The following is a 25,825-nucleotide window of genomic DNA, read 5'->3' as shown; positions in this document are numbered from 1 at the left end:
ATGGCTGAAGGTGGCATTTTGCTGGATCAGGACCAGTTCAGCTGTTCGATCTGTCTGGATCTGCTGAAGAATCCGGTGGCTATTCCCTGTGGACACAGTTACTGTATGGGCTGTATTAATGGCTGCTGGGATCAGGATGATCATACTGGTGTCTATAGCTGTCCCCAGTGCAGAGAGACCTTCACCCCAAGGCCTGTTCTGGGCAGAAACACCATGCTGGCTGAAGTGGTGGAGAAACTGAAGAAGACAGGACTCCAAGCTGCTCCTCCTGCTCACTGTTACGCTGGACCTGGAGACGTGGCGTGTGATGTCTGCACTGGGAGAAAGTACAAAGCCGTCAAGTCCTGCCTGGTGTGTCTGGCCTCTTACTGTGAAACTCACCTCAAACTTCACAATGAGCTTCACCCAGGAAACACACACAATGTCATCCATGCTTCTGGACGCCTGCAGGACAATATTTGCCGTCAGCATAAAAAACTGCTGGAGGTTTATTGTCGTACCGATCAGCAGTGTATCTGTCTGCTGTGTGTGATGGATGAGCACAGAGGCCATGATACAGTCTCAGCTGCAGCAGAAAGGACTGAGAAACAGGTAAGGACTGGAGCTCTTTCAGCTCTGACATTGGTAATAATACAGGAGATGAATAGTTTCAAATTAAAGTTGAAAAGTTACTGATTGAGAACATACTCCAAAAATGTCATGTGGGTTTTTGGGAAAAAAAACACAGACAATATGGCATATGTATGTATGTTGTTAAAATGTCTTTTACATGTCACACCTTCATGATCATGTGCTGGAGCCTGTAGGGAGGCTGAATATTGAGCCACATCTGATTCTCCCACACGGACGGAGGATCGGCCCCCTGTTGTCACGTTTCATGTTTGTCATGTCATGTTTTATGTTTAGTCATAGTCTTAGTTATGTTATTGTCATGTCACGTATTATGTTAGTCTAGTCTCGCCACGTTTTTATGTTTTATTTCTTGTTACGATTCATTGTCTTATCATGTTAAGTTTCATGTTTAGTTCTTGTTACCATTTATGTCTTAGTCTTGCCATGTCTTGTTATATAGTTTATTGTCATAATTTTGCAAACTTCTTATGTCATGATTTATGTTTGTTTCATGTTATGTACTGTTAATTGATTAGCATACACCTTTTTGTGTCTTTCTGCAAATCTTGCATTCCTGCTTTCTCTCTCTCCCTTTCTGTCAGTCACACCCAAATTGTTTCAATTTCCCTTGTCTTCTTACTAATCTCCTAACTTTAGATCAGGATTGGGTAATACTAACATTCTAACCATGTGTTCATGTTACCTTATGTTTCTTGTGCATGGATAGGTTTATTACTAATGATTACTAATTACCTCGTTAACTTGTCAATCCTCCACACCTGATTCCATTATTTTGCTGCTCTCAAGCTAATTGTCTACACCTGTCTACACCTGCATATAAAGCTCAGTCTCAGGTCTTGTTTTTGCGAAATTGTTTGTCAGTGCAACTTTTGAGCGTTATTGGCAAGCCATTGTTTACCCGTTACGATCCAAGCCTGGTTACCGACCAGGCTTGGACCAGGCATTTCAGAAAGATTATTTACTTCTGTTTTGTTGACCATTGCCTGCCTGTACCACACCTTTGCCTGCTGTTTTTGTGCTTTTGCCCCGCGGTGCAGACTTCGATCTTGACTCTTGCACCGTCATTTACCCTGAGCCTGCCTACCGTCCGCCTGTACTTCTGCCCCGCTGACAGCTTTCCCGGCTACCGGACTTCCCGCATGGTGTACCGACTACGAAACTGCCTTCTCCCTCGGTAATGCGCTTTGGTTTTCTGGCTGGATATTTACGTGTATGAACATTGCCAGTTTTTGACTACGCTCCCTGGATTTTCCCCAAATAAAGCCCTGACGGGACTTTACTTCATTATTGTTTCTGAGTCGTGCATTTCGGGTCCAAACCCCCCCCCCGCGCACCCATCTCACCCGTGGCACTTTCACTGCTCTGGTCCCTTCTCTGTCTGTTACCCTCTCTGCTTTCTGCCTGCACTCTCACAAATAAAGTGACAGTGGCGGTATATTCTTGTTCTTCAAGGATGACATTTCAGAAATATACCCTGAAAGGACAGTAATGTTCTCTTTGGGTACAAATGAGTGTTTTCCAAGCAAAAAAGGTACAAACAATGGCGAGGGGTAAAATTGTATGTACAAACTGTATAGACTAGCACCCCAGTGACAAGGATTTATACCTTTTTAGGCAGTTTTTGTACCTTTATTTCTGTGTGTTCTGAGTGTATGTCAATAAAGCAAGATAAACAAAATATCTTCCTGTATTTAAAAGCATATAGAAACTTAAACCATTTTATTCTACATTTGAACATTTTTTCAAAACCTGCTTAACTCATTCCCTGCCTGGGTGACATTTTAACTTATATTAAATATTATAATAGCCTCTGGACATGCTGTTGATATTGCAAACACTATTCATTAAATTATTTCTGACCAGTACACTGCAACACACTAGCCTGCAGGTGTCATTGTATTTCCTGGTTATTTACTCTGTGTTCAATTGAAAATGACATCATTAGGTTTTATCAGTTTAAGGATTATTTTATAGTGACAGACTACTACAACCTTAACGGCATACAATTTAGTGTCTTAAAACGTGGTGCTTATTATTTTATTTTATTTTTTGTTTAATGCTACACAAGATGCAATATTTTATAAATTATGTGTACAATGTACAATAATATGAGAAATCAAACTATCCACAGAAGCAGCTGGGGGCGACACAGAGTAAATTCCAGCAGAGAATCCAGGAGAGAGAGAAGGAGCTGCAGGATCTGAGACAGGCTGTGCAGTCACTCAAGGTGGGTACTGACCAGAGGAGAAGACAACAGCTGGCTGCTGGAAGAGCCATTTCAGGGCTCAGTCAGGGCTCTCCTCCAGTCAGCCAGTGAGGAGCCCAGTGTTGGGCCACTTTCCAGCCCTGTGGGGCTCAATCCCACTGAGCCACACCGTGGTGAACAGGCTGTCTGGGGTCCCAGTAAGAGCTGAGTGAAAGGCCTAGTTAAAATGTACAGCCCTCCTCTCTCTGTGTCTCCTAACAGCACTCTACACAGGCAGCAGTGGAGGACAGTGAGAGCTTCTTTGCTGAGATGATCCGCTCCACTGAGAGAAGGTGCTCTGAGGTGAAAGAGCTGATCAGAGATCAGGAGAAGGTTGAAGTGAGTCGGGCTGAAGGACTCCTGGAACGACTGGAGCACGAGATTGCTGAGCTGAGGAGGAGAGACGCTGAGCTGGAGCAGCTTTCACCCACAGAGGATCACATCCATTTCCTCCAGGTAACATCACTGGCTCTCTGACAGTCTGGACTATGTACACTGTACACACATAGTGAGGTGTGTTCCTCATTTACAAAGATCTGCTCCTGGCATCTGCACAGGAATCTGTACTGAGACTGTTCTCTGTCTGTCTGTCTGTCTGTCTGCAGAGCTGTCAGTCTCTCTGTGTCCCTCCTGGACCTGGAGACTTACCCAGCATCACTGTCAGTCCACATGTCTCTTTTGAGGCTGTGAGGAAATCTGTCTCTGAGCTGAAAGAGCGACTGGAGGACGTCTGCAAGGGGGAACTGCTCAAAATCTTTGAATCAGGTTGTGAAAAATGTTAACGGGCAAAATCTTTCTTTGAAAGTTTTTATCCATGGAAAGCCACTGGGGAGATCAAATGGAATGCATATAGAGTAATTCTCTGTTAAACTCTAGGCTCTGAATAATATTTAAAACCCCCCTCAGTATAAACAGAATCCCCCATTCCCATAACTTTATTTTTGTCCTTTTCTCTCTCTCTTTCCCTGCAGTGAAAGAAGTCCATACTGTAGAGCCCAGGACCAGAGAGGATTTCTTACAGTGTGAGTGTTCACTGAAACTCTCAGCTGAGATAAACACACACACACACACACTCTCTCTCTCACACACACACACACGCACACACACACACACCCAATCACACACACAAACACATGCACACACACACACACACACACACACATGCACACACACACACACTCACACACACACAGACACACATATACACACACATGCACACGCACATGCACACACACACGCACACACACACACACACACACACACACACACACACACACACACACATCCAGAACAGCCTGGTTGTCATTATATGAGTTGTAGGAGGGTGTAACCAGATAGATTTGACTCTCAGTTTTAGTTCAGAAATGTTGGTCTATTATTATAACTCAGCTAAAATCACACTAGACAACATGTATGGAGAAAATAATGAATAATAGACTGACCTTAGATGGACCTGTTCTCATATGAAAACCTTCTCCTCCATCAGATTCCTGTCAGCTCACACTGGACCCCAACACAGCGTATAAACAGCTCCGTCTGTCCGAAGGGAACAGAGAGGTGACATGTGTGAGAGAGATCCAGTCATATCCTGATCATCCAGAGAGATTTGACTACTGGTGGCAGGTGCTGTGCAGAGAGGGCCTGTCTGGATGCTGTTACTGGGAGGCTGAGTGGAGTGGAGATAATGGGGTTTATATAGCAGTGTCATATAAAGAGATCAGCAGGAAAGGATGGGGTGATGACGCTGCTCTGGGGCGCAATAGCGAGTCTTGGACTGCTCTGCCTCCAGTTATTCTTTCTGGCACAATAATAAACTCACTAAAATCCCTGCTCCCTCCTCCTCCAGAATAGGAATATACCTGGATCACAGGGCAGGAACTCTGTCCTTCTACAGCGTCTCTGACAAAATGACCCTCCTGCACACAGTCCAGACCACATTCACTCAGCCCCTCTACCCTGGGTTTGACATTAGTCTTGAATCTTCTGTGAAACTGTATGATCTGTGATGAGAGAGAGGGAGGATCAGCTGTAATCAGAGCAGTGGAGGCTGGTGACTTCCAGAATTGAGGAGGCCATTTTTTTCCGCTTGCTCACTTCACTCGCGATGGAATGTTCCCTGTTCTCTTATCTGTCTTTGTGCTGGCCAAAGGCATACTATTTGGAGTGTAAGCTACAGTCAGAAAGTTCTGGCTGATGAAATTCATTGTGCAGAGCTTAGCCTTGTGCCTTCCTGAAGAAATGAAGTCTATGAGCCTGCCTGATAATTAAGCTGAGAAATGACATTTGGATGTAATATAAATGCCAAGTGAACATGTGTAAAAGGCAGGAATTTTAATTAAGTAGTTAAAAACAATTTTGTTTAGCTTACATTTTTCATTCTTCTACAGCTTCAACATGTAATCACCAATTTAATCAAGTTTAGCATATAAAAAAGATAAGATAACACTTTCTTTATCATATGTAGTTTTATTCAATATATTTAATATAAAATATGTAAAAATATGGTTCCAGTTGGCTTTATCTAACGTTAACGTTATCCACTAGAGGGCAGCACTCTATTCGTATTTAGAGTGAATTTCCTCACAGAGCAACAATTCAGTAATTTGATATGGAAGATTATTAAATTGACTTGTAATAAAACGAAATGGACTACATTAAAAATAAAACTGTTCAATAAATCCCAAATGGTGTCTAACATGACCTATTGAATGTCATTCTCACTCCCTAGTATCTGGAATCTGCATATCTCCAGCCCAAGATCTCAAATTGCGCCAGAATCTCGCCGACTTCCGAGGTAGTTTTAAGCAAAAGTGTTTGGCCAAATGAGCTATAAACTCCAGGGATGATAGCCACGGGTGTTCTCTAAATTTCCTGAAAAGCACAAGTTGATAGGACACTCGTAGCCACTATGGCGAGTGTTTGTTTGACTGAAGTGACTAGCGAATTCTCAAAATGGCTTCTGTGTTGAATAGGAAAGGAAAGGATAGTTGATTCCAAATGAACCAGTAGCATGTGATTGGACAAACAAAATGTCAATCTTTCAGCCCTGGACACAATGCATGGTGAGGCCAGGCCTCCGTTGCCCACCCATTTTCAGTGATCTGGCCAATCACATATTGGCATGAAAAAAAATGCATTACATTGACTTCTATGAAAAGCTAATTTCCTAGGGGAGGCCTGGCCTCCCTTAATACAAACTGATAGGGAAATCTGGCCTGTTGCTTTACAATTGCAATATTGGGTTTTAGCCATGGGAAAATTTAGATTTATGAACAAAACTAAAATAATATGAATATAAAAAATAAAAAATATGTTTTTTGTTAAAATAAATAAATAAAATAAATATATTTGTTGTTTTTTTAAATCTCTCTCTTCTTTCAAATTATTGGGGAGGCCAGGCCTCCTCCACCTCTATGGAGGAGCCTCCACTGAATCAGAGTGAGAGAAAAACACTGCAGTGAGACAAGACAGAGAGGAGAAGTTAATAAGACATGGAAGTTGTATTTATAGTACTGATCGTTTAGCCTGCAACCATCAGGAGAGCCCCCCAAATAGGAAGATATAAACTCACTGAGCACTTTATGAGGAACATTTTAACTTTATTACACCTACTTATTCAGCCGATCATCCAATCAGCCAATTGTGTGGCGGCAGTGCATTGCATACAATTATGTAGATATGGTTCAGGAGCTTCAGTTAATGTTCACACAAACCATCAGAATGGGGGAAAAACTTGACCATGGAATGATTGTTGGTGGCAGACAGGTTGATTTGAGTATCTTAGAAATCTCCTCGGACGTACACTAGTCTCTTGAGCTTACAAAGCCAAAAATGAAAAGTGAGCACAGTTCTGCAGACCGAAACGCCTTGTTAATGAGAGATGTCAGGGAGAAAGGCCAGACTGGTCAAAGCTAATGTACTCTTTTTCAAAACTCTTCACACAGTGTGCTTTTGAAACACACACCTGAGCACATCAGTTAACCTTTTTGCAAAATGCACTTCAACCACCAAAACACTTCATATTTCACCCAAAAGTGACTCATGCTGCCATAACTATAGCATATGCTTTCTCCCATAAGACTACTTTGTCACTCATTGTTCAATGAACTACAAAACACAAACAACTTGGAGCATTGCTAAATACATATATTATGTGTTTACCTTTCCTCTATTTTTGCATCCACAAATGTTTCAAGCCAAGCAGCTAAAGAAACTTTTGATCTGTTGGCTTGCCTCTCACAATAGATAGATAGAAATTTACAGTAAACTGTAAATTGATTAATGTTTTACTCTATTGGAAACCCAGAATAACACTTTTTATCATGTAAAACAATATATGATAAAGAAACAAATCATAAAAGCAACAGTATTCGTCAGAGGGTTTACAGTATTTTGACGTTTGTTCTAATATACTGTAATTCAGAAAATAAAAATACAATACAATCAATTACTCAAAATACATTACAATCAAAAACAAATACAAACCAAAAAGCAGTATTTTCACTATATACAGTAATTTGCACATATATTGTCTGCCTATCAGTATCAGAAGTCTACTGTTGGCCTGGCCCATCAATCCTGTCCTCTGCATTTGGCCATAGATTTTCATCAACATCACTCAGAATGTTATCTCTTGCTATACACAGAGGAAAACATCTCTTGCGTGCCTTATCCAGCCCTGGATGTGTTCCACTGCTATGTCCATACACCCAGCAGCCATTGCATCTAGAAGTGACATCTGTTCATGTGGGTGGTGGTCCTAAACCTTCACATATACCTACATAAACTTCATATTGGTACCTGAGTTCCTTGACACCCTCAGAGTTCCTGTCAAAGGGGACAGTGTACAACTGTTTCATCCTGATCCAATGTTTCTGTAGCACTCTTGAAATGGTTGTAGTGCTTACACTGTCAATGTTTGGATATATGTTGTTGTCTGCGATTATGTTGTCAATGACCATCCCAACTATTGTCCTCCTGTTGAGGCATAAACATTCTTCACCTTCCCCCTGTGTGACTGTGTGAGGTAACCGCTGGGTCCTGTAGTGAGTCAAAGACAAATGTGCACTGCCTTTTCTGGAGACTTCTCAATTCACAGTACTGCTGTAATATACACATCAATTTACAGTTTTTTTTTACAATCGTTTTCACACTTGTCTCAATACCATGTCCTCTTTTTCAAAACACTTCACACAGTGTGCTTTTGAAACACACACCTGAGCACATCAGTTAACCTTTGGTGCAAAATCCACCAAAACACTTCATATTTCACCCAAAAGTGACTCTTGCTGCCATAATTATAGCATATGCTTTCTCCCATAAGACTACTTTGTCACTCAATGTTCAATGAACGACAAAACACAAACAACTTGGAGCATTGCTAAATACATATATTATGTGTTTCCCTTTCCTCTATTTTTGCATCCACAAATATTTCAAGCCAAGCAGCTAAAGAAACTTTTGATCTGTTGGTTTGCCTCTCACAATAGATGTCATGACTGAGTGTGGTAAATATACAGTAAACTGTAAATAAATGAATGTTTTACTATATTGGAAACCTAGAATAACTATGTTTACTGTGTAATGTAAAACATCCATCCATCCATCCATTATCTGAACCCGCTTATCCTGAACAGGGTCGCAGGGGGGCTGGAGCCTATCCCAACATACATTGGGCGAAAGGCAGGAATACACCCTGGACAGGTCGCCAGTCCATCGCAGGGCACACACACCATTCACTCACACACTCATACCTACGGGCAATTTAGACTCTCCAATCAGCCTTACCTGCATGTCTTTGGACTGTGGAAGGAAACCAGAGTACCCGGAGGAAACCCAAGCAGACACGGGGAGAACATGCAAACTCCGCACAGAAAGGCCCCGGCCGACGGGGATTCGAACCCAGGACCTCCTTGCTGTGAAGCGTAATGTAAAACAATATATGATAAAGAAACAAATCACAAAAGCAACAGTATTCTTCAGAGGGTTTACAGTATTTTGATGTTTGTTCTCACAGTGCAATATACTGTAATTCAGAAAAGAATACAATACAATCAATTACTCAAGATACATTACAATCAATAACAAATACAGTCATGGACAAAAGTATTGGCACCCCTGCAATTCTGTCAGATAATGCTCAGTTTCTCCCAGAAAATTGTTGCAATTACAAATGTTTTGGTTTTAATATCTTTATTTGTTTGGCTTGCAATGAAAAAACACAAAAAAGAATCGACAAAAATCCAAATCAGATATAATTTTACACCTAAATCAAAAAAGGGCCGGACAAAAGTAATATTTGGTAGCACAGCCTTTAGAAAAAATAACTGAAAACAATCGCTTCCTGTAACCATCAATGAGTGTCCTACACCTCTCTACTGGAATTTTGGACCACTCTTCTTTTGCCAACTGCTCCAAGTCACTCAGATTTGAAGGGTGCCTTCTCCAAACTGCTTTTTTGAGATCTCTCCACAGATGTTCTATGGGATTCAGATCTGGACTCATTGCTGGCCACTTCAGAACTCTCCAGCGCTTTCCCTCAAACCATTTCTGAGTGCTTTTTGAAGTGTGCTTTGGGTCATAACCTGCTGGAAGACCCATGACCTGTGATGGAGACCCAGCTTTCTGACACTGGGCCCTACATTGCGCTCCAAAATTCTTTGGTAGTCTTCAGATTTCATGATGCCATGCACACAGTCAAGGAGTCCAGTGCCAGAGGCAGCAAAGCAACCCCAAAACGTCCTGGAACCTCCACCATATTTGACTGTAGGGACTGAGTTCTTTTCTCTAAAGGCCTCATTTTGTTTTCTGGAAACATTGCATTGATATCCTTTACCAAAAAGCTCTACTTTAGTCTCATCTGTCCACAAGACGTTCTCCCAAAAGGTTTTTGGCTTCTTCAGGTAAGTTTTGGCAAACTCCATTGTGGAGAGATGAGACTAAAGTAGATATTTAAAGAATTTGGGAAATGATTTGAACTGAGAGGGCGGGGCTCCTGTCCGCGTGGTTAAAAAAAAACACAAGAGCAAGACCACTTCTGAATGGCTGAAAATAAACAAAATTAAAGTTTTGGAGTGGCCTAGTCAAAGTCCTGACGTGAACCCTGCAGTGGGAAATGACCCAGGAATCAGGACGGAAGGAAGTCCAGTAAAGGGTCCAGATTAATTTATTCTCATGCAATACCAGCATCGCAGGGCCCCAGAGCCTCTGCCTGCAGAATCCTGTCTGTTGGGCTGTGGGTTTCTCTCTCTCAGTCAATGAATGAGGTGCTTAATCAATGGTCAGTACAAGGTTTGTGTAAGCATGAGGATCAGCAGTCTGTCTTTGGACTTCAAATGTCCTAATCCACTCGAGTCTCAAACACTGCTCAATCAATCATGCCTGTCACCCGCATTGCTCATTAATTGCCCCCCCTCCCCCATTTTTTAATTCTTAATTTTGCTCACAGTGCCACTCCTGCATCTGGGGTGGTTTGGTTTTGGTCACAGTGGCACTCCTGCATCTGGGGGTGGTTGTCTCATGTTGTAGTTCCCCTTTGGCCTTGATGGATCATTGGCTCTTTGTGGTCAGGGCTCCTCTTCTGCCACTGATGCCCTCTGCTCTGCTGTGTCACATCAACACAATAGACACTGTGACGGGACCTGGAAGGAGCAGTTCATGCTGAAAAACCTGCCGACTGTCTGAATGAAAGCAGCTCTGCAATAAAGAGGGGGCTGAAGTTCCTCCACACTCTGCAACATCAAATCACACAAGTGTTTGATTGCAGCTATTGTTGCAAGAAATGGTGAAATCAGATATTAAGTTTAAGGAGAGAATTACTTTTTCAAGAGTGATCATGGTGTTTGGTCTCTTAAAAAAAAAAAAAAAAAAATCGAAAATGTGTTTCATGCTTACTCAGGTTCCCTTTGTTTAATTTTCAGTTTTCTCCCAAGATCTGAAACGATTCCGCGGGACAAATATCCAATAATAGAGGAAATCAGGGTAAGGAAAAAGGCTCACAATTTGAAAAAGATGTTTATTTCGGAGAACAGCAGAAATACAATCATCGTATCCTGGGTTAAACTGAGTCAATCTTATCTGAGTCGTAGCGAAACTACGCAGGAGCCGGAATGATTGATTTAGCAGAGTTTGAGACTTGAGTGGATTCACACACAATCATACACCAGGAAGGGGGCAATACTTTCCCGCGGCACTGTATCAGTATTAGCACTTAGAGCAGTGGTGTCTCGTGAGCTCAGAATTGGTGGGGCGCAAAACTTATCTTTAAACCAATCATTGATTTGATTTCATACTGTTTTCTTTAACTTTCCTTGATTAACAAACGTGTCGACGATCTGGCTAATCAATCTGGAATTAACACGCGGCTTTATCACATCGTGATGAATGATGAATACAATTTCCAATAATCAGTTATAATCACTAAGCAGTGGCAGACTTCCCCTGATTTTCGTTGAGTAGGCTATCCATTCAACGATTAATTCGCAAAATACTAAGTGCCGTCAGATATCTCCCCAATTAGGTATTATCATTTAGTAGCCTATATGTCTTACGCATTTAATTATATTTGCATTATCAAATCGTGCACATTTCATCAACATTATTTGCGGACACATGTAGACTGCAGTCCGCACTCACTCTCGGATAATAGACTGGGGTGGAAATGATCTACAATGCGTAGATTGTAAACTGGTACTGCTGGTCATTCTGAAAGCGAACGCGGTAGATAACAGAGTGACGCATCTTTTTTAATAAGTGTTGGCTAGGCTACTAAGCGGTTAATTGATTAGCCCCGTCATTGAAACGTTTGTTAATCAAGATAATTTGAATGAAAACCGGATGGAGTAGTTTAAAGGATTAGTTTAAAGGAAGGTTTTGCGCCCCGCCATTTCTGAGCTCACGAGACGCAACTGACTTTGAGGAGAGATTGGTTCTTGTAATGCTGATGGAAACTTCAGTAATGCTCCTGTGCAGAGAACAGAAGTTGTCATGATAAGAATTTTAGTAGCATATTAAGAGAGTAAATTCAGTGTTTCAAATTGGATGATTGGATTTGTGAAATAAACCTTTTAAGCATGCTCTGCCCAATGCAATTGTTAAACGTATCTGGAAGATGTGCGACAAAGTCAGCTTTTTTTTTTTAGACTAAGCATCTCATTAATATGTACAAAGGCCAAGCTAATAAATAGCTCCATGGCTAAATTCAGTCTGGTTTCTAGGTAGTCAAGTGACTCGGCAATTTGGACTTTTTGCTCCGTGTGAAGAAATTCCAATATGTCCCCTTCATTTTGATGATGTCGCAAGTAGCTTTTAAACAAACTGAACTACCAATCAATCTCTGGGTGTGCCTCAGACAGTCGGTATAAAGCCTGTCGCTTTGCCAGTGGTTTTAGGTCCTTTTCTCTGTTCCTGAGGCGCAGAGAGCTTGTCCTTCGCATCTTGATATTGTAAGTAATTGTGTGCTGTTTTTCCGCTGCTCAATCATTACGTGTGCATTCGTTCTTTTATTTATATTAATGTAATAAATATTTCTAGATCATTTCTATTTGTTATTATAATAATACATTATCCCAGATAAGACTGTTTAAAATATTCTCGCTTGTCCAGCTGTGCAATTATGGCATACCGTTGAGAGAATGCTGAGCAAAGTTAAAACACTTTACCTTTTATTGGCGAATTAGACGGCTACGGGCAAAGGTTTATTAACTTTCATTAACTGAACACTAGTGCCTTAAACTGTCTGAGATTACAGTAGTTGACTGGATAAATTATTCAGGTTTATTGGTTAAGTGATACTGCTAACAACACGGCATTGCTTTTCAGGGACAAGCTAATGCTTTCTCTAGAACTTTCTCTCGTGACGTTAGTTCTTTTCTCAATGGCGATATTATAATATTCGTATTAATTGTAATTCACTATTTGTTCAGCCACTTTCAGACAAAAGTTTGCCTGCATCTACTGCACATGAAGTGGCTTCGTAGCTCAGTATGTGCGGAGTGAACTGCAGGCTGAACGGAAGCTGTTCCTTCACTACACATTTCAGAGGAAATCGTGATTGTCTGAGCGCTCGTTAAAATTGTTTTATTATTAAAATGACCAAAATTTCCACACATACAACATGGACCCTGGCCTAGTTTTCTACATGGATGTATACAACATTGTAGGCTGGCTCTCATCGTGAAATAGTTTGGATTCATGTACAGTTTGTAACAGATATCAGGTTAGAATCCGTTTTGAGACAGTCAGTCTCTTGGCTGTCAGACAGCATTACTCTTTGTCCTGCTTTTGCTTCCCTCCTGCTTAAATTTGGTGGACAGCTACGGGGGGGAGAGAGAACAGTTGCTTACTCGCTCATTTAGAGAAACTACACTACATTCTGAACTAAAACTAATCTCTTATCGGTTTTCACAGTAAAATGGCTGAAGGTGGAGGTTTACTGGACCAGTTGAGCTGTTCGATCTGTCTGGATCTACTGAAGGATCCGGTGACTATTCCCTGTGGACACAGTTACTGTATGGGCTGTATTAAATGCTACTGGGATCAGGATGATCATACTGGTGTCTACAGCTGTCCCCAGTGCAGAGAGACCTTCACCCCAAGGCCTGTTTTAAGAAAAAACACAATGCTGGCTGAAGTGGTGGAGAAACTGAAGAAGACAGGACTCCAAGCTGCTCCACCTGCTCACTGTTACGCTGGACCTGGAGACGTGGCGTGTGATGTCTGCACTGGGAGAAAGCGCAAAGCCATCAAGTCCTGTCTGGTGTATCTGGCCTCTTACTGCGAAACTCACCTCAAACGTCACAATGAATTCAACTCAGGAAACACACATAATGTCATCAATGCTACTGGACGCCTGCAGGACAATATTTGCCGTCAGCATAAAAAACTGTTGGGGATTTACTGTCGTACCGATCAGCAGTGTATCTGTTATCTGTGTACGATGGATGAACACAGAGGCCATGATACAGTCTCAGCTGCAGCAGAAAGGACTGAGAAACAGGTAAGGACTGGAGCTCTTCCCTGGCAGCTCTGACACTGGTAATAATACAGGAGAGGAATAGTTTCAAATTAAAGTTGAAAAGTTACTGATTGAAAACTCACTCCAAAAAATGTCATGCCATGTTTTCGGGAAAAAAACGCATAGAATATGGCATATGTATGTATGTTGTTAATGTCTTTTACACATCACACCTTCCTGATCATGTGCTGGAGCCTGTAGGGAGGCTGAATATTGAGCCACATCTGATTCTCCCAGACGGACGGGGGATCAGTCCCCCATGGCACTTTCACTGCTCTGGTCCCTTCTCTGTCTGTTACCCTCTCTGCTTTCTGCCTGCACTCTCTCAAATAAAGTGACAGTGGAGGTATATTCCTGTTCTTCAAGGATGACATTTCCCAAATATACCCTGAAAGGACAGTAATGTTCTCTTTGGGTACAAATGAGTATGTTTTCCAAACAAAAAAAGGTACAAATAATGAATTATATATTGCTGACGAGGGGTAAAATTGTATGTACAACCTGTATAGAGTAGTGCCCCAGTGACAAGGATTTGTACCTTTTTAGGCAGTTTTAATGCCTTTATTTCGGTGTGTTCTGAGTGTATATGAAAAAAGCAAGAGAAACAATATCTTCCTGTATTTAAAAGCATATAGAAACTTAAAGCATTTTATCATGCATTTGAACATCTTTTCAAAACCTACTTAACTCATTACCTGCCCTGGGTGACATTTTAACTTAGCATGTTCAGAGGCTATTATAATATTTTCTTTCTACATTACAAACACTGTTCATTAAATTATTTCTGACCAGTACACTGCTACACACTAGCCTGCAGGTGTCATTGTATTTCCTGGTTATTTACTCTGCGTTCAATTGAAAATGACATCATTGTTTAACCCAGGGTTTTATCAGTTTAAGGATTATTTTACAGTGACAAACTACTACAACCTTAACGGCATACAATTTAGTGTCTTAAAACGTGGTGCTTATTTTTATTTTTTCATATTTTTTTGTCTCATGCTACACAAGATGCAATATTTTATAAATTATGTGTACAATGTACAATAATATGAGAAATCAAACTATCCACAGAAGCAGCTGGGGGCGACACAGAGTAAATTCCAGCAGAGAATCCAGGAGAGAGAGGAGGAGCTGCAGGATCTGAGACAGGCTGTGCAGTCACTCAAGGTGGGTACTGACCAGAGGAGAAGACAACAGCTGGCTGCTGGAAGAGCCATTTCAGGGCTCAGTCAGGGCTCTCCTCCAGTCAGCCAGTGAGGAGCCCAGTGTTGGGCCACTTTCCAGCCCTGTTGGGCTCAATCCCACTGAGCCACACTGTGGGGAACAGGCTGTCTGGGGTCCCAGTAAGAGCTGAGTGAAAGGCCTAGTTAAAATGTACAGCCCTCCTCTCTCTGTGCCTCCTAACAGCGCTCTGCACAGGCAGCAGTGGAGGACAGTGAGAGGATCTTTACTGAGATGATCCGCTCCATTGAGAGAAGGTGCTCTGAGGTGAAAGAGCTGATCAGACATCAGGAGAAGGCTGAAGTGAGTCGGGCTGAAGGACTCCTGGAGCGACTGGAGCAGGAGATTGCTGAGCTGAGGAGGAGAGACGCTGAGCTGGAGCAGCTTTCACACACAGAGGATCACATCCATTTCCTCCAGGTAACATCACTGGCTCTGACAGTCTGCACATGTACACTGTGCATACAGGGTGAGGTTCCTCATTTACAAAGATCTGCTCCTGGCATCTGCACAGGAATCTGTACTGAGACTGTTCTCTGTCTGTCTCTCTGTCTGTCTGCAGAGCTGTCAGTCTGTCTGTGCCCCTCCTGGACCTGGAGACTTACCCAGCATCACTGTCAGTCCACACATCTCTTTTGAGGCTGTGAGGAAATCTGTCTCTGAGCTGAAAGAGCGACTGGAGGACGTCTGCAAGGGGGAACTGCTCAAAGTTTCAGAATCAGGTTGTTCTTAATTATTCTCAATCCTTCTCGGCAAATTCTTTCTCTTTCCCCCTACATACAGTGGGTTCAAGAATTATAGGCACCCCTGACTGGCAATACACAAAAAAAAATACTTAATACAATTCTTGAGATGGACTCAAAAACATTGTCTCATTTGGTAATTTTGGTCAGATACAGCATTGACATGTTTGGCACTGAAACAGAGAGGCACCTCATCCCCGCAGCAAAGTATGGTGCTGGGCCAGTGATGTATTGGGGCTGTTTTAATTCCAGAGGTCCAGGGGCACTGGTTCAAGTCAATGACATAAGCGGTTCCAGCAAGTGTCTGGCTGCCTCTGCCACAAGGCTGAGACTTGGCTGTAGGTGGACTTTCCAGCAAGACAATGACCCAAAGCATACCTCAAAATCCATACAGAAATGGTTCTGTGACAACAAAATCCATGTTCTGCAATGGCCATCCCAGGTACCGGACCTCAATCCAATATCCAAAATCCCTCCATATGTGTTCTGTAACCATGTTGAGCATTACAGGAAAAGACTCCATGCTGTTATCCTTGCCAGAGGTGGATGCACCAAGCACTAGGCCAGGGCTGCCAATAGGAACCTTGCTTTTTGGTGAAATCTATTTTTTATTATATGAATGTTTGATTTTGGTTGTTTCCATTGAAACATGTATAAATTACAGTATTTTACACGTATCTATCTCAATAATGATATTGTTTTTTGGTTTTTTTTGTTCTTTTTGTGCACTGCCAGAAAGGGGTGCCAGTAATTCTGCAGCCAACTGTATGTCTCTCTTATAGTCTATCACTCTGTTTATTCCTTTTGTCCTTTTCCCTCTCTCTGTTTATTCTTTATGTTCCGTTCTCTCTGTGTGTCCCTGCAGTGAAAGAAGTCCATACTGTAGAGCTCAGGACCAGAGAGGATTTCTTACAGTGTGAGTGTTCACTCTGAAACTCTCAGCTGACACACACACACACACAGACACACACACACACTCATACATGCTGTTTAGTGTGAATGTTCCTAAAATAATAAATTATATACAAACCTTAACATAACCATGGGGGACAATAATGGACCATAACCAAAAATAAACTGCAAACATGGCACAACACACTTAGCTAAAATGATCAAATACAGAGAGTCTCACAAACAGTTCTTCAAAACGATGCTTCTTCTCAGTCTCTCAAAAGTGCCAAGGCTTCCAGCTTTATTCTTTTAGCCAGGTGAACTCACACAATTGTGCACACAATTCCCAATGAATAAATTGACCAACTGACTGATGTGCTGCACCTGCAGGAAGCAGGTAACAATAGTTACTGGAACCTGAAACGCTTTTATCAAGTATTACAATGATGAAAAAAGATCTTCTGAGATTATGAACAGTAAATCTTATCTCTCCTCCATTAGATTCCTGTGAGCTCACACTGGCCCCAAACACCTTGCACAGAAAGCTCCGTCTGTCTGAGGGGAACAAAGAGATAGCCAATGTGAAAGAGATCCAGTCATATCCTGACCATCCAGAGAGATTTGATTACAGAGCCCAGGCGCTGTGCAGCGAGGGTCTGTCTGGACGCTGTTACTGGGAGGCTGAGTGGAGTGGAGATGGGGTTGATATTGCAGTGTCGTATAAAGAGATCAGCAGGAAAGGGTCAAGCAATGTCTGTGTTCTGGGAAAAAATGAGAAGTCCTGGAGTTTATACTGCTCTTCCTCCAGTTATTTTTTCTACCACAATAACAGGATCACTGAAATCCCTGTTCCCTCCTCCTCCAGAATAGGAGTGTACCTGGATCACAGGGCAGGAACTCTGTCCTTCTACAGTGTCTCTGACAAAATGACCCTCCTGCACAGAGTCCAGACCGCATTCACTCAGCCCCTCTACCCTGGGGTTAGGGTTTATGCTGTCGGATCTTCTGTGAAACTGTGATCTGTGATGAGAGCGAGGGGGAGGATCAGACAGACAGGAGAAGCTAATGAAACATAAAAGATGAAAGCTGAGGATCTGATGAGCGGTTCAGTCAGTATAGGCCCTCACCATGAGTACACCTTTGCACCTCTACCAGCTCTGAGGTAAGAGGAACACATTTTACACAGTTCTACACCTCTACCAGCACTGAGGTAAGAGGAACACATTTTACACAGTGCTACACCTCTACCAGCACTGAGGTAAGAGGAACACATTTTACACAGTGCTACACCTCTACCAGCTCTGAGGTAAGAGGAACACATTTTACACAGTGCTACACCTCTACCAGCACTGAGGTAAGAGGAACACATTTTACACAGTGCTACACCTCTACCAGCACTGAGGTAAGAGGAACACATTTTACACAGTGCTACACCTCTACCAGCTCTGAGGTAAGAGGAACACATTTTACACAGTTCTGCACCTCTACCAGCTCTGAGGTAAGAGGAACACATTTTACACAGTTCTACACCTCTACCAGCACTGAGGTAAGAGGAACACATTTTACACAGTGCTACACCTCTACCAGCTCTGAGGTAAGAGGAACACATTTTACACAGTGCTACACCTCTACCAGCACTGAGGTAAGAGGAACACATTTTACACAGTGCTACACCTCTACCAGCTCTGAGGTAAGAGGAACACATTTTACACAGTGCTACACCTCTACCAGCACTGAGGTAAGAGGAACACATTTTACACAGTTCTACACCTCTACCAGCACTGGGATCAGAAGAGCACATTTTACACAGTTCTACACCTCTACCAGCACTGGAGAAACTGCAGAAACTGAAGAGCGATAAAGAATAAGAAAGGGAAAATGTGAGTTTCAAACAGAGGATTCTGTGCTTACATTTCTGCTTCTTCCACACAGGGCTCTATGAATGCTTTGTGACGATCACTCTTTTGGGCGAAAGTCGTTCTGTAGTTTATGCCAATGTGTACCAATGTGAGGAAGTGTAAACTGAATTAAAATTCCAAAAGATTGTTATACAAGGATCATATATACTGTATACTTTGTTTGTTAGTTTGTGTTACTTTAATGAAATAAAAACAGACTACATTCTTCTTTGACCTGGATTTTTGCTAAGAATCTTTCCTGCTTTTGTTTCCCTCCTGCTTAAATTTGGTGGACAGCTGAGAGTGGAGAGAGAGAACAGTTACTTACTGGCTTGGAAGGTTTAACCCAATCCGGACCAAATTAAATCTATAATGTTGCATCTCTATAACAATTTATATTGAGCAATAGTAATAGTTAGGACAGAATTTATTTTTTTGATTTGTCTTACACAATCAAAAGCTCATTGCTGAGGCGTGTGTGTGTGTGAACACTTATTTTGCAGATAAATCTGAATATTAACTTCCAAAACGTTTGTTTCTTTTAAACACAAATGTGTGTTCTGTACAGAATCTGAATAAAGCATGCTGCATACAGTGACTGTGTAAGTGTGAACAATGTTTGGCCAAGCCAGGGGTTATTTACCCTGTGAGTAAAATAGAAACATTAGATTTTATTTTCCACCCCACTTCATAATTGATAGAAATGGAAAAGGGCAGGAGAGGGAGTCACAATGTGAGCTGGGAAATGTAGTCCTGCTGTCCCTGCAGTGAGAACTACATTTCAACATCCTTTCAGAGAGAGAGACTGTGTGTTCTATGAGCTTTGAAAGTCTGCTCTCTCTCTCTACACTCCCTGCTCTGCTCAGCCTGGCCTCAGTCCAACACCACACCTCCTGTAGCTGTGGGGAGAGCCAGGGAGTCCCTCCCACTCTCTGTCACGCAGTTTCAGAGAAAACCAAACTTAACTCTCTCTGTCAGTGTGCGCAGTAAAATAGCAGAGACCAGTATCTTTGTGGGTGTGCTCAGAACCAGGAAATACCTCCTGCTCTTTCTTACGCAGATTCGGAGAAACTACACTACATTCTGAACTAAAACGAATCTCTTATCAGTTTTTACAGTAAAATGGCTGAAGGTGGCATTTTACTGGATCAGGACGAGTTGAGCTGTTCGATCTGTCTGGATCAACTGAAGGATCCGGTGACTATTCCCTGTGGACACAGTTACTGTATGGGCTGTATTAAGGTTTACTGGGATCAGTATGATCATCCTGGTGTCTACAGCTGTCCCCAATGCAGACAGACCTTCACCCCAAGACCTGTTTTAAGAAAAAACACCATGCTGGCTGAAGTGGTGGAGAAACTGAAGAAGACAGGACTCCAAGCTGCTCCTCCTGCTCACTGTTACACTGGACCTGGAGACGTGGCGTGTGATGTCTGCACTGGGAGAAAGCGCAAAGCCATCAAGTCCTGTCTGGTGTGTCTGGCCTCTTACTGTGAAACTCACCTCAAACTTCACAATGAGCTTCACCCAGGAAACACACATAATGTCTTCAATGCTACTGGACACCTGCAGGACAATATTTGCCATCAACATAAAAAACTGTTGGAGATTTACTGTCGTACTGATCAGCAGTGTATCTGTTATCTGTGTACAATGGATGAACACAGAGGTCATGATACAGTCTCAGCTCCAGCAGCAAGGACTGAGATACAGGTAAGGACTGGAGCTCTTCCCTGGCAGCTCTGACACTGGTAATAATACAGGAGAGGAATAGTTTCAAATTAAAGTTGAAAAGTTACTGATTGAAAACACTCCAAAAAATGTAATGCCATGTTTTCTGAAAAAATAAAAAAAACACATACAATATGGTATATGTTTGTATGTTGTTAAAATGTTTTTTACACGTTACACCTTCTTGACCATGTGCTGGAACCTGTAGGGAGGCTGAATATTGAGCCTGTAGGAATTTGGTCCTTTGTGAAGTAGAACAAGTAGTCCGATATTCAGGTTAGCAACAATGTATTAAGAGAGCAAAAATAGTCTTTAATTACAGTATGAAGCATACTGGGTAAAAGCAAGGCAGTTAAATTTCAAAATCACGTTACAAAGGAATGAGCTTTTCTGCCCCAAACCTCCTGATGTAAAATACAGGTAGTTGTCCCTGAATGGGTCACAGGCAGACGAATACACATTATTTTGTATGCATATGATGTGATCAAGGAAACCAAATGGTCATTGTCAGCAAAGCAGACAGTGAACCCCCCCCCCCCTTGTTCATTCAGTCTGGGCTTCCTAACCCCCCTTGATCATTCAGTATGATTGAGGTGTCAGGTGACCTCCAAGAACAATGAAGCAGGCAATGTATTCTTCCCTACGTGCCACATCTGATTCTCCCACACGGACGGAGGATCGGTCCCCCATGGCACTTTCACTGCTCTGGTCCCTTCTCTGTCTGTTACCCTCTCTGCTTTCTGCCTGCACTCTCACAAATAAAGTGACAGTGGAGGTATATTCTTGTTCTTCAAGGATGACATTTCCCAAATATACCCTGAGAGGACAGTAATGTTCTCTTTGGTTACAAATTAGTATGTTTTCCAGGCAAAAAAGGGACAAATAATGAATGATATATTGCTGGCGAGGGATAAAATTGTATGTACAACCTGTATAGACTAGCGCCCAAGTGACAAGGATTAGTACCTTTTTAGGCAGTTTTTGTACCTTTATTTCTGTGTATATATGAATAAAGCAAGAGAAACAAAATATCTTCCTGTATCTAAAAGCATGCAGAAACTTAAAGAATTTTATTATGCATTTGAACATCTTTTCAAAACCTGCTTTACTCATTACCTTCCCTGGGTGACATTTTTAATAAGAAAATAATTTAATAACCTCTGAACATGCTGTCTATTTTGCAAACACTATTCATTAAATTATATCTGACCAGTACACTGCTACACACTAGCCTGCAGGTGTCATTGTATTTACAGTTTAAACTACTACAACCTTAACGGCATACAATTTAGTGTCTTAAAACGTGGTGCTTATTTTATTTATTTTTTATTTTTATTTTTTTCAATGCTACACAAGATGCAATATTTTATAAATTATGTGTACAATGTACGATAAGAAATCTAACTATCCACAGGAGCAGCTGGAGGAGACACAGAGAATATTCAAGCAGAGAATCCAGGAGAGAGAGAAGGAGCTGCAGGATCTGAGACAGGCTGTGCAGTCACTCAAGGTGGGTACTGACCAGAGGAGAAGACAACAGCTGGCTGCTGGAAGAGCCGTTTCAGGGCTCAGTCAGGGCTCTCCTCCAGTCAGCCAGTGAGGAGCCCAGTGTTGGGCCACTTTCCAGCCCTGTGGGGCTCAATCCCACTGAGCCACACTGTGGGGAACAGGCTGTCTGGGGTCCCAGTAAGAGCTGAGTGAAAGGCCTAGTTAAAATGTACAGCCCTCCTCTCTCTGTGTCTCCTAACAGAGCTCTGCCCAGGCAGCAGTGGAGGACAGTGAGAGGATCTTTACTGAGATGATCCGCTCCATTGAGAGAAGGTGCTCTGAGGTGAAAGAGCTGATCAGACATCAGGAGAAGGCTGAAGTGAGTCGGGCTGAAGGACTCCTGGAGCGACTGGAGCAGGAGATTGCTGAGTTGAGGAGGAGAGACGCTGAGCTGGAGCAGCTTTCACACACAGAGGATCACATCCATTTCCTCCAGGTAACATCACTGGCTCTCTGATAGTCTGCACTATGTACATTGTACATACATGGTGAGGTGTGTTCCTCATTTACAAAGATCTGCTCCTGGCATCTGCACAGGGATCTGTACTGAGACTGTTCTCTGTCTGCAGAGCTGTCAGTCTCTCTGTGCCCCTCCTGGACCCGGAGAATTACCCAGCATCACTGTCAGTCCACACGTCTCTTTTGTGGCTGTGAGGAAATGTGTCTTTGAGCTGAAAGAGCGACTGGAGGACGTCTGCAAGGGGGAACTGCTCAAAATTTCTGAATCAGGTTGTGAAAAATGTTAACAGGCAAAATCTTTCTTTGAAGTTTCTAACCATGCAAAGCCACTGGGGAGATCAAATGGAATGCATATACAGTAATTCTCTGTTAAACTATAGGCTCTGAATAATATTGAAAACCCCCCTCAGTTTAAACAGAATCCCCCATTCCCATAACTTTATTTTTGTCCTTTTCTCTCTCTCTGTCCCTGCAGTGAAACAAGTCCATACTGTAGAGCCCAGGACCAGAGAGGATTTCTTACAGTGTGAGTGTTCACTCTGAAACTCTCAGCTGAGATAAATACACACACACACACTCACACACACACATGCACACACACACACATACACACACAGATACACACATGCACACTCACACACACACACATACACACACACACACACACACACACACTCACATACACACACACGCGCACGCGCACACGCACACATACACACACTCACACACACACACACACACACACACACACACACACACACACACTTACACACATCCAGAACAGCCTGGTTGTCACTATATGAGTTGTAGGAGGGTGTAACCAGATAGATTTGACTCTCAGTTTTAGTTCAGAAATGTTGGCCTATTATTATAACTCAGCTAAAATTGCACTATATAGCATGTATGGAGAAAACAATTAATTATAGACAGACATTTGATGGACCTGTTCTCATATGAAATCATAACCCTGTCCTCCATCAGATGCCTGTCAGCTCACACTGGACCCCAACACAGCGCATAAACAGCTCCGTCTGTCTGAGGGGAAGAGAGAGGTGACCCGTGTGAGAGAGAACCAGTCATATCCTTATCATCCAGAGAGATTTGACTCCTGGAAGCAGGTGCTGTGCAGAGAGGGTCTGTCTGGATGCTGTTACTGGGATGCTGAGTGGAGTGGAGATAAAGGGGTTTCTATAGCAGTGTCATATAAAGACATCAGCAGGAAAGGAGAGGATGATGCCGCTGCTCTGGGATATAATAACAAGTCCTGGGCTTTGCGCTGCTCTCCCTCCAGTTACTTTTTCTGGCACAATAATGAGGACACTGAAATCCCTGTTCCCTCCTCCTCCAGAATAGGAGTGTACCTGGATCACAGGGCAGGAACTCTGTCCTTCTACAGCGTCTCTGACACAATGACCCTCCTGCACAGAGTCCAGACCACATTCACTCAGCCCCTCTACCCTGGGTTTGGCCTTAATCTTGAATCTTCTGTGAAACTGTGTGATCTGTGATGAGAGAGAGGGAGGATCAGCTGTAATCAGAGTGAGAGAAAAACACTGCAGTGAGACAGAGAGGAGAAGTTACCGTGGAATGATTGTTGGTGGCAGACAGGTTGATTTGAGTATCTCAGAAATATCCTGGGATATTCACGCGCACTAATCTGTAGAGACATATTATTTTAACCTCCTCCCCAGATTACTAAAATTGTGGGTGTGAAATAGTTCATGGTGTATCTCCATGTTTTAGTTAAACTTTTGTAATGAGATTATTGTGCAGAGAAAGGAGGAGAGAGTCCCTCCAGGTCTTTTTCTAGAAGGATTCCTTCTCCCACTTAGCTGTTCCTGTGCTGCTCCTCCACACCTGAGATTTCTTCTTCTTTTGATTTTTTTAGCCGCAGCTGTTTCCGTTTAGTTTCATCCCACCGAGTATCCTCTTTTTAACCCCTATTCCTGGTTCCTGTGAGTTCAAGCTCAGTCTTTCCCTGTTGTCCTATTTCCTGATAAGTATCTGTGTGAATTACGACCTGGAGAAGAAGCTAAAAAGAATTCATCAGAAACCAAAGAGAGATAAATCAGGAATAAGACTCAATCAGGAATAGGATTCTCTGCTTACATTTCTGCTTCTTCCACACAGGACTCTTGTGAATGCTTTTTGACGATCACTCTTTTGGGAAAGTTGTTCTGTAGTTTATGCTCATGTGTCCTTTGTACCAATGTGAGGAAGTGTAAACTGAATTAAAATTCCAAAAGATTGTTATACATGTATCACATACTGTATACTTTGTTGTTTGTTCATTCCTCTCTGCCCTCGGTTTTTGGTGTGGTAAGAATATTTTGCTTCCCTCCTGCTTAAATTTGGTGGACAGCTAAGAGGGGAGAGAGAGAACAGTTGAAGTGAGGTTTGAAAGGGTTGGATGGAGAGAACTGAAAGAAAAGCAGGGCTTTGGGCTCTCTGGGTTTCCTGTCAGTTATAATACAGCAGTGGTGACCACATACAGGAAGTGCCTCACCACCATAGATCTGTGCAGCTAATGAGATATTAACCTGTGTAAATGTGTCTGTGCTGTACCCCAATATGGCCGCCATCTTCCGTCTCACACAGCAGACTGTACAGGACTGTTAGTCGGTTGATAAGCACTCCATGCCTGTGTATCCCGTTGCCATCTTGTGTTCTTATCCTGCTGGGCTCTGCTCAGTGTCCCACAGTGAGCAGCTCATGCAGTAGCACAGTTTCACCACCAGACAGGAGCACGTCAGGGCCCGATTGGCTCCTGTCTTAAGGGTTCTGAATGGTGGGGCTTATCTCCTACATCTGTGGTGGTTTGGGTTTGGTCACAGTGGCACTCCTGCATCTGGGGGTGGTTGTCTCATGTTGTAGTTCCCCTTTGGCCTTGATGGATCATTGGCTCTTTGTGGTCAGGGCTCCTCTTCTGTCACTGATGCCCTCTGCTCTGCTGTGTCACATCAACACAATAGACACTGTGGCGGGACCTGGAAGGAGCAGTTCATGCTGAAAAACCTGCCGACTGTCTGAATGAAAGCAGCTCTGCAATAAAGAGGGGGCTGAAGTTCCTCCACACTCTGCAACATCGAATCACACAAGTGTTTGATTGCAGCTATTGTTGCAAGAAATGGTGATATTAAAATTTAGGAGATAATTACTTTTTCACATGAGTGATACTGGTGTTTGATCTCTTTTTTCATTAAATAAACGAAACAATCATTTTGAAAATGTGTTTCTTGTTCACTCAGGCTCCCTTTGTCAAATATAAAATTTTCTCCCAAGATCTGAAACGATTCTGCGGGACAAATATGCAATAATAGAGGAAATCAGGAAGAAAAGGGCTCAGAATTGGAAAAATATGTTTATTTCTGAGAACAGCAGAAATACAATCATCGTATCCTGGGTTAAACTGGCTCAATCTAAACCACAAACCAAAAGT

The 25,825-nt window shown here is 42.5% G+C and overlaps 1 protein-coding gene across 1 annotated transcript; it reads left to right on the top strand.

The window, feature by feature from the left end:
• Window positions 1-23,894, top strand: LOC133126733 (uncharacterized). The gene is made up of 12 exons (XM_061239071.1): window positions 1-591; window positions 2,765-2,860; window positions 15,303-15,536; window positions 15,679-15,838; window positions 16,725-16,775; window positions 17,252-17,765; window positions 19,767-20,361; window positions 21,794-21,889; window positions 22,130-22,363; window positions 22,497-22,656; window positions 22,862-22,912; window positions 23,368-23,894. Exons 1-12 carry the CDS (start codon window positions 1-3, stop codon window positions 23,892-23,894), a joined length of 3,309 nt encoding a protein of 1,102 aa, XP_061095055.1.
• The last annotated feature ends 1,931 nt before the right edge of the window (window positions 23,895-25,825 follow it).

Source organism: Conger conger, chromosome 4, assembly GCF_963514075.1.
Source record: "Conger conger chromosome 4, fConCon1.1, whole genome shotgun sequence".
In the NCBI taxonomy this organism is placed as follows: domain Eukaryota; kingdom Metazoa; phylum Chordata; class Actinopteri; order Anguilliformes; family Congridae; genus Conger; species Conger conger.
The sequence above is the reverse complement of the archived record's forward strand: the minus strand, read 5'-3'. Positions and strand labels throughout refer to the sequence as shown.

Bases quoted from the DNA above. Each gene is read 5' to 3' on its own strand.
- LOC133126733 (XM_061239071.1), top strand. From the start codon at position 1: ATGGCTGAAGGTGGCATTTTGCTGGATCAGGACCAGTTCAGCTGTTCG. The intron at 20,362-21,793 runs GTAAGGACTGGA...AACTATCCACAG, and splicing joins CAGCAAGGACTGAGATACAG to GAGCAGCTGGAGGAGACACA. The intron at 21,890-22,129 runs GTGGGTACTGAC...GTCTCCTAACAG, and splicing joins AGGCTGTGCAGTCACTCAAG to AGCTCTGCCCAGGCAGCAGT.